The following is a 14,090-nucleotide window of genomic DNA, read 5'->3' as shown; positions in this document are numbered from 1 at the left end:
CGCATGATAAAATGAGCACTGGGTGTTTTACTATATGTTGGCAAATTGAATTTAAATAAAATTTAAAAAATAAAAATAAAAGAAAGAAGAATGTTAATAGTGACTTGAAATTTGCTCACATGGGAATCTGGAGTACTGAGGCATACAGCATAACACTTGGATCTGAACACATAGCTACGAGCAGAACTAAGCATTTTAGCTATGAAAAGGCTTTGCTAACCTTCAAGCTTCTTTAAAGATGTGATAAAAGAAGGTAACATTTTCTTTTTGGTCACTCATATAAATATCATCATCACTCCTGAAGTTTGCATGCTAAATCCTGACAAATGCTTTTATTTTGGAGATGGCAGCAGAAGAAAACACTACTTGAAATGCAGAACATCTCTTATTATAATTATTTCATGTTCATGGGATGACCTTCAATCTCGCAGTATTCTCTATTAGCAAGATTATCATTATCACATATAGTGTTATAGCTGGGGCAAGATACTCAAATAGGTATGTGGAGAGCAAGTGATGAAGGTAATACCTACCTACCTTCTTAGGCATTTAGAAGAAGGCATAAATGTTTTTAAATTCTCTTTTTCAGAAAGGATACAAAACATGTACATGATTATACTGATTTGATTTGATTAATTCAACAAATATTTACTGATGCACTAGACACTACCATAAGCCATGAGGATGCAGTAGGGAACAAAGCCAGAGACTCTGGCATCCAAAGTGCATATTCTGGTGAGAGGCTCAGCAGAGATTAAACTTGCCTGTGTCTCTTGGTGTGGGAGGCCATACAGTAAAATATAGCTCAGTTAAGGGCCAGGGCAGTCAAGAAAGAGGCCTGCCAAAGAAGAGACATTTGATAGAAAAAGAAAAGACATTTTATTCTTACATTTAAAAAATACTTCCTTTAAAACATTTCACATTCATTTAAAAATGTTTCACATTAATGCCAAAGAAACCCAAGTACAGCACTCTAGATATGCAAATCCTTTGCACAACTGAGTACCAGCACTCTTACTGCCCTTCTTTCAGAGGTAATTTGGTAGAATATGAAAATGTGGGGTGTTTTGGTTTTTTTACCATATCACTGACAGAGCCGCCAAAAGAGCCTGCATCATTGGAAGCTTGACAGAATGGTACCTCACATGGAGGCTTGATACACAGGCCATTAGGAAAGTGTGTGAATATATGCATTTGTATATGATTTGAACTTTTCGGCTTTCATTTCAGGGTGAAAAAGGAGTCATGGGAGAGCCTGGACCCAGAGGACCCTATGGTCTGCCTGTGAGTTTTGTTTCTTGTCTCCACCTTCAGCATGCATCGATGACCTGACACTGGCACGGTTAACCCTTCCCTGGTAGGGCAGACTAATCACGTTAGGGGAGCAAAGAACCATCCACTAATTCTCCACAACACCAGTGTAACCACATCCTTCATGGGTCATATTCACATCTTCTCCCACTCACACACACACACACACACACACACACACACACACTTCATGAGTTTGAGAGGATCAGAGATTGTCCACAAGAAAAACAGTACTAATCTGAAAGCAGGATTCCCACTGTCAGAAAATTCCCTCCCTATGCCATCTAGGCATGATTAGACACTCATAATTGGCACTTCCTTGGAAAGTCACTACCAAAAGTGGGTGTGGAAGTTTTATTTAAGACAACTTTCCTCAGGTTTTATCTGTTCTCAGAGGTTCCTTACTAAAACTAACCTTGCTGATAAAACTTCTTTCTCAAATTGATGTTTGCAGTGATTTTGAGGTTTCTAACCTTTCTAAAGCACTGCAGTGATAAGGATCTTTAGAACATAGAATGTGGATAGGGGTCTGTCTTCTGAAAATTCTCATTTATACAGTCTTCAGATTGAGGCTGCAGGTGTGCTTCAGGACATTATCATTGGGATAATTATATGTGATCTGATACGGTAGGATAGGACTACAATAGAAACATAGTGTATTAAGGCTTTTAACCTCTATGTAACTGCCACATGTTTGATACCTTACAGAACCAAAATAATAAACTTAAGCCAGGATTACTTCAGTGCTGAAAGACAGGTTGATTTTGAAACAGTTTTCAAAATCTAATTTGATTGATTTAATCTAATTAATGTCCTAGTAACTTTGGATGGATCTGCTCTGTGACACTCTAGGGTCTCGGCCCCAATAATCTTCACCATGGGGCTGAATTTATCAATGCTTGCACCAGTCTGGTGACTCCTTTGTATTCCGGGGATCATTTTTGACAAAGCTTAATTAAAAACAGTTTTTAAGTTGTGACCTTCACACCCTCAATATTTATAGACAAGGTAAGCATATAACCAAGTTAAAATTCTACTTAGCAATAAACAGTTTTCACATTCTTTACTCATTCATGAACCAAGAACTAAGTCATCAAGTTGAAGCAGTATTGATTTGCCTATTTTATTAGTGCTTGTATGTTTTCAAAATCAACTAAATGGTATCTGTGCTTTCAGCTTACTCCTGGATTGATAAATTGGGTGCCAAGCATTAAACTTGAGCAAAATATCAAGCTATGTGATCTAATCTATAATAAAAAATTTTACATGGCCCTTAACTACAGCATTAACAGTCACTTCACCTAATTTGGTGAAAATAATTTGTATTACTAATCAATAAAGACTCTTTTACACATTTCTGAAGTAGTTGTTCTAATACTAGTGTTGCATGCCCAGGCGGCCTCAAATAAAACAGTAACAATAACCTATTCATGAAACTTAGGAACACTAATGTAGCTACTATGGTTCTTTGGCAGGGGAAAGATGGAGAGCCTGGTCTTGATGTAAGTAATACGTATAATGAACACCTTCCTGTTGTAATAGATGCTGATGGTCTCCATCATCAATAACAGCAAGAATACTTTTTTTGTATGCACATAGTTATGCACATGGCATATATTGCTGTGCATGTAGACAGCAATATAAAATACAACCACTAGTGTCTGTGCGAGATAAACAGAAAAGCAAAACACATAATTAGTATAAAGTTAATAACTGACAGTTGATAATGGCACTTCAAAATGCTTTCCCAAATTAGGGACACCCTGAACATCAGCAGTTGAACCACTTACTTAAAAATATACCTAAAATTGAAAGAAACATCTTTCATGTGCCACCCTTAGGGAGTGGTATACTATGTTTATTCTCAAAGTTGTTATGCAATATTTTTTCCTTTTAGCATAAATTGTCTATATATTTTATAACAACATAACTCTATGAAAAATAGACTGTCAAAAGTAAATGCCTCTTGAAATGACCACTGTATTATGTGAATATAATAACAGCCTTATTATGTGAGTAATAATAATAATAGCAAAAGTAATAATAGTTAACTTTTTATTGAGCACCTGTATGTGCAAGCATAAAATCCTGTGAGGTAAGTGATTTGCCAAAGGCCACACGAGTCATCCTACAGACCACCCTTGCTAGGGTTCAAAGTAGAATCCTGATATTCTCTCCACTTACATATATCTTAGGAGAAAAAGCTACAAATGTGTTTCATATAGATAACTGAGACATCAAACAACTATTACTCCTAAGTGTTACTTTTAACTATCTGAGTTTTAGGATTATTGGTCTGCCATTTTTCTTCATATTTGCATTGAGGAACATGGAACCTTTTTTTTTTTCAGTGTGATTTTTTTTCAGTGTGATTTTGCCACAGTTACATCAATAGATCTTTTTGGTTTGCTTTTTATCCTCTAGGGCTTCCCTGGTCCACGAGGCGAGAAGGGTGATGTAGGAGAAAAGGGAGAAAAGGTGACCTCTCCATTCTAGCATGTGCCTGTTTGATTTTTCTCATGCCGTGTGCTTTGCTGTTCAACCTATGCGATTCTTTCACACATCTAATTTTTCTTCATCCTGTGCTCCAAAAACACACTGATGCCTGATCTAAAAAGCCAGGTCTTCACAGAGGAATGAAGAAGGCTACAGCGCTAGAAATAAGGGCATGGTCTAGCACAGAAGGAAAAAAATTGCAGTGTCCTCATAACCAGGCTTACCTGACACCAATTTGTTGAAAGACGTGATGTCCAGGCATTCTTGAAAATGAATTTAAAAAGGTGTTTATTATGTTAAAGTAAAAATTAAACAGCACAGATCTGCAAGAGTTTTCTGGAAGAGCTCACCTAACCCTGGAAAGCCAGCATCTCATTTATATGCACAACATTCCCAGTAGAGAGATAGAAATCCCAGTAGAAAAGTTTAAAAAAGTTCTTTTATTCCGAATTATAAATTCTAGCTATAAAATATACATGTTTTGACTTGAGATAAATTGTACATGCAAGCGTTTAGCTCAAGGTGGAGGTGCTTTAAAGATTCTAAACATTTATCATATATTTACTTAATGGGTTGCATGAATCTAAAATCTTACACTCAAAAGCATGTCACCATTATGCAGATACTCATTTTAATGATCTTGCAAACAAAGAAGAAATTACCAGTATTAAAACTTATGAAAACATAAAGCTACAAATGTAATCCTCAGAACAATGTTAATCACTCATACAAAAATATTTCCATACTTCAGATTCCATGATTAGAAGTTTTATATTTAGGAAAATTAGATCCAAATGTGAACACTTTTTGTGTATCATTCTTTAACATGGGAGATAAAAATTAGCAAGAGCCCTCATGTGCTCATATGCACAAGGGCAGATGGTTTGGTGTCGCATAGGGAATCCCTAACTGTTACAAAATTATGTTGATTAATAATAATGCTGATTCATTATTCTTTGTATTATAGTGTCTGTTTTCCATAAAGCTTGAGGTCCGCTAACATATCACTGAAAAATGATTCCTATAGCCTGTTAGAGTCAGCATTCATAAGACAACACTTTTCTGTGGAGTGATTAATCTCAGTTGATTTACCAAATAATGAACTGAATTCTAAATTATTAATACCCAACACACCTGTCTCACCAATGTGATGAAGAGTCCACTGCCTCCGAGGAGAGAAGAGCTCACCCAAACAAGTTTAAATCAATTTACATCGTGGCATTGAAGTTATTTGCTTAGGAAGGATGTTGACCAATCTTGCATGAGTGAGCAATTTAGTCCTGAGCTCCCCTCCCATCTGACTTCCTGTCACAACTGCTCTCACTTCACCCTAGTTTCTCAGGTCTTCATCTTTGATCATGATTAACTAAACCACACAGAATTTCTCTCCTTCCCCAGTATTCAAGAAACCCAAGTGTTTTTGATTCTGAGCCTTCTGATGCAATCTTTTTGGCACACAGGAGATAAATGAGGAGCTTTCACTCACACAGTCAGAATGAATGTATTAATTTGAATGCTTATCTCATACATATCTTATGTATATGTATTTGAATATTCATGTTGTTTTGCTTCTGAAATTATTCACTTTTATTGTAACTGCCTTCCTGAGTGCAGAATGAATACACTAATTTAAATATGTATTGCGCAGTATTTTGTATTCTGTACAGCACCAACTTCTTGTCTATAAATATGCAGAGATATTTATGTTAATAAGAAACAGCTGAGGTGCATTCCTTCCTTCTCCTCCTTTTGCCTCCTTTCCTTAATTCCTCCATTCCCATGATCCATGCAGATTTCCACGCCTCTACCTTGATTCCTAAATACTAATTTCCATGGCTACATTCCCACTATGTAATTATCCTGCCTACCTCATTTTTAGTATTAGCTCAACTGAGTCCAAACTGCTTTTCCTCTCTTGAACAGATTTTTTTTTTTTTTTTTTTTTTTGGCTTTTGTTACATTGTGAATAAGCTGGAAACTCATTTACCATTGTGAAAGCCTGGCATGAGATCTGTAAGAGTAAATTAAAGAACATCCTTGGATTTATTAGAAATAAGTCTGTTTCTCCAGTTGGTTTTGCTGAGAAGTATTAGCACTTTTAAAACTTGTTTACCTGACTTAATAAAGAATTTGCTTTTAGTTTCCTAAAAAATAAAAATCTTAAAAGAAATAGAAGCATATTATAATATACTGAATATTTCGTAATGACAACTACAAAAAATAATGTCCTAAAATTGGATTATGTTTCCAAAAGATAGAAGCTGTTAATATTCTTTCCTTTTCGTCTGGCTCAGTGTAGCTTTCATCTGTCATAGGATTAGGAAAAAAGTAAGCTGACAAGGTATTGAAACTTCGGTAAAGTATTCATTATTCCTCTGAATTTGACCTGCCACTGGCTGGCTTCCATACAGTTGGTATTTGTTATCTTCACCAGACCTATGGAGGAAATACTTCATTCACCAAGACCATGGTGCTAGGGTCTAAGTCAGCACTTGATGTGTTGGCTTTTCAGATCTCCTTCTTTCATCTTGTTGAGTATCTTAAGTAAAATCCCCTGTATCATTGCCCAGAATCCATTGTCACTCTGAAAGTACAAGTTATCTTTTATAATATCATGCCTTCCCTAAACCAGAAAACAGTGGTAAATGCCCTTCCAGACTTTTATTGGCTAAACCATCTTTTGAATCGCCATATTTCCCCCCTCAAATAAAACCTGTCTTTTATTTAAACCCTTATATCCACAGGGGGAAAAGGGAAAGAAAGGCAAAAAGGGGCCTAAAGGGGAGAAAGGAGAACAGGGTGCTCCTGGATTAGATGCACCTTGCCCGTTGGTATGTCTGACTCGTGGAGCTCTGTCTCCAGATACCGTGTATGAAGGAATAAACTGGGAGAAGAGCACGCTGGAGGGACCCGTAACAGCAGGGGTTTTGATTGGGGGTCAGTTAACACAGACTTTAGGGTACTACACACATCTATCTCCGGCTCTCCCGGTATATTCCACGCCTTGTCTCTGGCCACCAGCTCTGCTGGATTTTCTTGGCACTCAAGTATCAACGTGCCACTGGAATGTGAATATAGGATCTGAAGAGGAACTGGTGCATACTGGTCCATACCATTCAAAAGAGAAAGTCACTGTTCCCTGATAAGCCCTAATTATAGGCATAGGTCAAGCTCTTATCTGGTTCAACTTCAGTGGATGTTACTTTGTCCTTCAGAGTTGCTCCTCTCCCAGCTTTTTGTTATTGTAGTTATTTCTTTAGCATAATTTGTGCCTAAGTGATTTCTTGTGTTAGTAACATTATGAGTTAATCTTTACAAACAGGGATTCCGTGGCGTTAAGGGGGAAAAAGGGGAGCCAGGCCAGCCTGGCCTGGATGGGCTGGATGCCCCTTGCCAATTGGTACAGTATTTCTCTTTCCTACCACCCTGCATGCAATTCCTTTGTTTATTACATATTCATCTCTATCAGTGTAAAGTGGTACTTCTGGAACAAGCTTTACATGATAAACACACTACATGCATGTGCATGAACAGCTCCTTCAGCATCTCTGTGGGGTGACGAGAGCACGCAAGCATTTCCACCAAAGACTGCAAATTAACTTCCTGACATTGTCTCACAACTGACAGGACTGCCATGTCTACATTCTGGGGAATATTAACCTATTCAATAAATATTAAAGAATACAGTAAAATTACATTAAAAAGTCTTCTCTGTAAAGGTACTGCTAAGGCCATAACTTTGGATTGTACCCCTAAATTTAGCTTTTTTTTTCTTTTTCTCTGAAAGAAATAAATGTATTTTTGCCTCTTCCACTAAATTTCTGTGAGGCCATAAAAAAGGCCAGACCGACAGAGTTAAGCTTCTGTGGTCAAGAGTTAAGCAGTTCAAGGGAATGCTGTTAAGAGACCATAGGGAAGAAAACCAAGCTAAGAGCTTCTAAAGATGGTAATAGTCTGCAGCCCAACCCTCTTCTTTGCCACATAACCTTTTCAATGTAATGGTCTCTCCTTTTGAAACTCACTTTCCTAAAGTAGACAGAACTCCCCTATCCCCATTGGCATGAACTCAAAATCCTCCTTATACTAAAATCTAAAATTCTACTGGGTGATCCTCTCCTTGTACCAATCTGGCATTACCAAGTTTCTCCCAAGTATATAGCTATTTCAAAGCGTTTTGGTTTTTTTTCTTTTTTATATTTAAAAAGAAAGTATATTCATACTTTCTGAGGTATCAAAGAAAACTTCTTAGGGTTGTTTTATACTTATTGATTGTTATACTTGGTCTGCATGTTCTTATTCTTCAGTGCTAAGCATGATTTTTTAAAGATAGAGTTCTATTTCTTAAGCTTCTTAAGAGATTATATTTATAGGAAAAATGTATTTGATAAATAATTATGATTGCAAAATCTCAATAGGAGTGCCCGTCTTTTATTTTGTTTGCTTGTTGTTAATAATAAATAATATTTTACAATCATTTTGTTAGGGGAAAACACAAGCATGTCTCATAATATATCGACTCTTCCTGCCTTATTTCTATCATTTGTATCTGAAGAGTGCTTGTACTTTAAAGGAAAGCAAATTGTGCAACATTTAGGAATCTCTTATTGATTCAGAATTGGTTAACCAGCTTCTACAGAATTTTTAATTAAAAAATTGGTGAATGCTATGGATGACATCTTACTGTAAAGATACAGATGGACTGCCGATCTTTTAATTATTTGGATGCATTCTACTATATCTGACTTTCAGTATAGAAAAGTAAAAGATACTGGCATGCGCAGAGGTACAAACTTCAGATAGAAATGGCTTATCATTGATTATTCATTATTATCATATATATTCAACCATAGACCATAGTGACCAGGAAGACGAGTTGTTCCAGTTTATTTAATAAAGATAACTGTGAAATGTGTTTTAATGAAATTAAGAGAACTAGTACAGATTTATTCTCTAAAGGTGGAACTGAGTAAGCTTTGTAAATTACTTGCTCAAAATGAGGTGTAATTTTTGCTGTGTGTATTTTCAAAATGTATCCTCACTCTAGAAAACATTTGAATTTTCTTCTTTTTAACTAGTGTTTCTATTGGGAGTTGATAATTAGAAAAAAAAAATGCCTGTGACTACAGGCACCTAGTGAGTAGAAATCCATTCTATTGGGAGTTGATAATTAGAAAAAAAAAAAAAATGCCTGTGACTACAGGCACCTAGTAAGTAGAAATCCATTTAAGCTTCTGAGCATGTGAATTATGAAATATGTTCACTTTTGCGGAGCCTGAGGATTTCTTACTCTTCTCTTTAAAACAGGGGCCAGATGGATTACCCATGCCTGGCTGTTGGCAAAAGGTAGGCTTTACAGAATTATTTCTAAAAGAAGCACTCCCTCTTTCTCTTCCCCTGGCCTGGCTTTTTCCATTTAGAATAGACCTTTTGAGTTTGATTCCTGGACGTTATTTGGGCATTAAAAAGCAAAAGATTCCATCTCCAGAATATCTTTTGATTAATATGTTTACTGCTGATTTCCTCCTAAACTGATGAATGAAAAAAGTTCTTAACAAACATTATAACTTGGAAACCTTCCCTATCGAACCCTTTCTGTGGAATGGAAAGGGGCAGTGCATCTTGACAACAGTTTGCTTATTGAATCAATGAACTCCTTGTCTTCCTACTATTTAAAACTATGCTTAATTGTGATTCTTTTTCTATTTATGCTCAGTTACGTAGGCAAACATGCAAAATACATGGTAGAGCCCTGCCAATATTAATCATGAAGCTGAGAAAGCAGAAAGTGTAAGCATGAGGTTTTTTTCTTCAGGGATGATTTATTTAGGAGAATCTGTTTATTGAAGTTGGTGTTTCTTATGATTCTCATTCATTCTAGCCTCTTCAGCCCCTGGATGCTGTGTATATATTCAGTGTGGAAGGGAATGTCATAGAGAACCTTCTCTGTGCAAAGGCTGTATGATGAATATGATGGACCCTTTCATAAGGGGATAGCATTTTACTTAATCCTCACAATAACCCTTGTTATTATCCTCAATGACCCTGATGAAGAAACTGAAGTTCAGAGAGGTTAAGTAACTTCTGAGGGCAAGAGCTAGTATCCAACAGAACGAGAAGTGGGCGGTGGAAAACAATGGCAGGACTTTAAGCAGGGAAGAGATCTGTAGGCGCTGTGCTAGTTCAAGAATCCCAACCCTCTACACAATAATGGTGTGAACCTAATTATAAAGAGCTGTGCATATATGCTACTGAAGGATAAAGGAATTCCACTGGTGGAAAAATGAGTTAGGGGAAAGTATCAAGCTGCTTTGATCATTTTTAAGTTTTTTCTCTAACACCTTGTGGCTTATTGAGTAATTTTTGACAGGCATGCCTCATTGGCAAAACTATACAGAACTCTAGAGTTGCAGAGAGATGAAGGGAAACTTGACTCTCCTCAGTGGGTCTCATCTCCTCAGCTCTGTTGCTGAGGAGATCCTGTTTAACTGACTCTCCCGTTTAGCCACTTCCCCCCCCCCCACTCTGCCAAAGAAAGAAAACCTTCTTTGTCAGGAGTGTCATTTATTTAGCAGCTCCCCATACTCACTTTCAGCCTGTCAGAGAATTAGCTCAATCACAGCTGGGGTCAAGGGATTCTCAGGAAGGTGGGCCTATCATCATATTCTTCTTCACCTGAGAAAAGTATCCTTTCGCCATCAGAATCCCCGTTCTCAGAACCTTGAATTCAATCCTGAGCTGGAATTACCACTTGCTCTTTAACCATTGACCTGTAATCTAATACTATAATGATTTTTTAATACAGTCCTAGGTACACTTTACATAGAGGGAGATGCTGAAAGGCTTACTTTATCCAGCCTTCTGACAGAACTCAGCACTTGGGTTTACATAATTATTGGCTGCTTCTAAATCACTTCCTTTTTGTGAGGGCGTAGTGTTAATGGCACCAAGCAAAGGATTCATCTTTTTGGTTCACGAATGGCCAAACCTAGCAGTAATATGAATAGCATCAGAAAATCAGAAATTTCCCTTTATTTTTCCACAGAATAGACACTATATCCTACATAGGATTAGGGACTTCTTAAATCTAACAACTTTTTTTTTTTTTTTTTTTTTTTGAGAGAGAGAGAGAGAGGGGATAGGGAAGAGAGGGAGGGACAAGGAGAAAGGTAAAGAGAGAATCTCAAGCAGGCTCTATGCCCATCATGGAGCATGACACAGGTCTCAGTCTCACAACCCTGGGATCATTATCTGAGCAAAAATCAAGAGTCGGATACTTAAATGACTCAGCCACTCAGGCGCCCCTCTAACATCTTCTTATATAAAGAACTCAATAAGAAAATTTCAGTACTGCTTACCACGCTCCCCAATACACACAAATGTAAATCATTTTGATGATCAATCTTGCCCAACACCTCCTCACTTCAAAAAAAGAACAACTAGAAAATAAAATGTTCTAAAATCTCTTATGTAATCAACTTAGCTCTCTCAAATTATTTTTAAGTGATTTTTTTAAAAAGGGCTAGTAGAATACTTCTAGTTTGTCCTATTTTATGTGGACAACCCTTTTAAGCACTATTATGTTTTTCACTAGCCTCTAGAGCACAGTGGTATTTGAAAAAAATTCAGAGTGTGGTAGCAATGTAAATTACTGGGATTAATGAGCAAGTCTCCTTGGTCATGCTACTCTCAAAACAAATTTTTTCATGCAAAACTATTTGATCTTTGTTTAAATTACTTTTCTTTCTAGAAACAGTTCTGTCTTCTAAATTTTGAATAACAATGTACAGTTCACAGCATAATTCATACAGTGAATAAGTGCAGAATTTATGGTTAAGAAACTACTTTCAGGCTATTAAAGTTATCCATCTGCATCAGAGATTAAAAACTATGTAATAGAAAAATACCTGTAGGCTTCATAATTTTTTGTTTATCAGATTCCTTTATTTATTCATATTTTTAATGTTTCATTAAACTTTATTTTGTGAGGAAGGTTTGCAGCAAACCTTTCTAAAGCAAGGTGACAGATTTTTTTTTTTTTTTTTTTTTTTAGTTAGGTTTTAAAATCTGGAGTGGGGGAAGAGAATCTTTAAAATTCTGTAGACTTTTTACAAAACATTGGTACTAAAAAAAATACATCTCTTTGAATTTTGAGCTAAGTGAGACTTTAGGGAAAGGAATACTTCCATAGGCATATCTCTAGCATAGACATGACATGCAGAACCATTGAGTGATCTCTGTGTCTCTCATGAATAAATAAATACAATCTTAAAAAAATAAATAAATAAGCATTGAGTGAACTCCATCTCTGACTATCGCAAAGTACATAGCCTCTTAAGCATATCTACTATAGTGTCTGTTTTATTTGGAGAGAGAAAAACAAATGTTTTTAATTAATGAACTAGGCATTCTACTTTTCTCATTAGGTTTTTGGTTTTTGGTATATTTGTTTTTTGAAAGTCAAGGTTCCCCAGGTCTGCTCTATAAGTTTATACCTTAAAGACCATGGTCCCTCTGTTCTCTCAGACTTAACTTGAGTTCTAGGAAAATCTTAATAATTATGGCTGCTCAGAACAAGCAACCAGAGATTTATGATACATTAGATGACCATGGAACCTCCAACACAGCTTGAAGACCTGATAGCAGGCAGGTTTACCATGTACACCATCCGCAACAGGGTAGGGCTAGAAAAAGGAGAAGGGAAACAAGAGTCGAATGACAGTAGTATTATAGCCAGGTGTGGGTGAAGTAAGTGCCACCAGATCCCCAGCCTCTTCCACAGTGGATTTTAATGATTGAGAAGATTATATAAGTATAGGACGTGTATTTTACTTATGGCACATATATGATAAAATTCTAATTTTCTGCTTTCCCAGAATTGTTACTGAGACAAACACCACAAACTTTTCAGTGGCAAAAGAAAAATGTACATGGAACCCAGGCTGGAAATTTTAATAACCCCCTGGAGTTTTAGAAAAGCAATGTTTGGGACACATATCATTTGTCTCATTAATTTAAAAAAAAACTATATTCAGGGTTCTACCAATTTTCTTAAAATGAATGTTAATGTGGAATTCTTATTCCAGACCACTAATTCTATGTATGTCTCTTCTGTTATTTGTTTTTCTGCAGTGATGAATCTAACCTCCTGAGCATGAAGTTGTATATATAATGGTCCACTTTTTATATTTATAGTTGAAAATCGAATTGCAGATTTTACAAGTCTGAGATATGTTTACATATAGCTGCTTCTTCCTGTTTGCTGTAGTACACATGTCCATCTTTACTCCACTTACATCTGAAATTGGACAATATGTGAAACCAGTGAGAAGCCTGCAAAAAATATAGATCAGTATCTCTTTATCTTATGTGAAGATATGTATTTAAATGGACACTTCAGTGATACAGAATGATTGTTCTTGCTCTTTTCTTACTTTGGGCTTGTTAATTGCATGGACAAAAAAATGCCATGAAATAGTTTACATGAAATTGTGACCAAATATGGACTCAAAATTATGGAAATGTACTATACTAACTGATTTTAGAGTTTATCGTCTCATCCCTACTCACTTTCACTGTAGCATTGATTCGTGCCCACACCACACATTGGAACTGACTAAAAAAGCATGACCGTGTGCCAACCTGCTTGTTGTTCGATGCTAGCATGCCGCTTAATGAGTCCTTTGATCACATCTGAGCTTTTATTTCTTTTGTCATCTCAAGGGGGTTACACCATGGCTTATTGCCAAAAAGAGATAAGGTGGCGAAGAGCACACACACAAATGGTCTTATATTTTGAGGGAGTTGCAGTCCCGACTGCAGATCTACAGCTTCCAGTATTGTGGGCTCACATGGCCACCTTGGTTGAAATATCAAGGGGTTAAGCTGGTTGCCGCCACTGTTTTTCCTTGGGCTGCCCTTGGCAGTGAAGACAAGGGAAGAGGAACGGTTCGGCATCCTGCGCTGTCTCTGCTGTGACCAAGTAGGAAAGAGGTTTACAAATGCTGGCACCCAGAACAAAAGACTTTTCAAAAAATAAACTGAATTCCAACAAGTAATAATATGGGTGCTTTTGGAAACTGACAGAGGCATACAGCACTTCTTTTGGGTAGGAGATTCTTGGAATGGCAGCCCCTATTCCATCCCACCAAAGAGAAGGGGTACCACTCCCGAAATAGGTTGGCTGAAATAACCTCTTCTGAAATTTAGGGGAGCTCACCCTACACGCTCTATCGAAGCTGATGCTCTCCTTCCTGCTGAGATCCAACCCATTTCAAACATTTTCT

The 14,090-nt window shown here is 36.8% G+C and overlaps 1 protein-coding gene across 1 annotated transcript in view; it reads left to right on the top strand.

The window, feature by feature from the left end:
• The window catches only part of COL25A1 (collagen type XXV alpha 1 chain), a 446,874-nt gene extending 433,429 nt beyond the window's left edge, over nucleotides 1-13,445 (top strand). The window contains exons 33-37 of the mRNA XM_077882265.1: nucleotides 1,231-1,284; nucleotides 3,736-3,789; nucleotides 6,552-6,638; nucleotides 9,112-9,150; nucleotides 12,937-13,445. Of these exons, the coding sequence (XP_077738391.1) occupies nucleotides 1,231-1,284; nucleotides 3,736-3,789; nucleotides 6,552-6,638; nucleotides 9,112-9,150; nucleotides 12,937-12,939 (237 nt within the window). The 3' untranslated portion in view covers nucleotides 12,940-13,445. The remainder of the gene's footprint in view (nucleotides 1-1,230; nucleotides 1,285-3,735; nucleotides 3,790-6,551; nucleotides 6,639-9,111; nucleotides 9,151-12,936) is intronic.
• Nucleotides 13,446-14,090: the final 645 nt, after the last annotated feature.

Source organism: Canis aureus, chromosome 33 (genome assembly GCF_053574225.1).
Source record: "Canis aureus isolate CA01 chromosome 33, VMU_Caureus_v.1.0, whole genome shotgun sequence".
NCBI lineage: Eukaryota > Metazoa > Chordata > Mammalia > Carnivora > Canidae > Canis > Canis aureus.
This window is presented reverse-complemented; position numbering and strand designations above follow the sequence as displayed.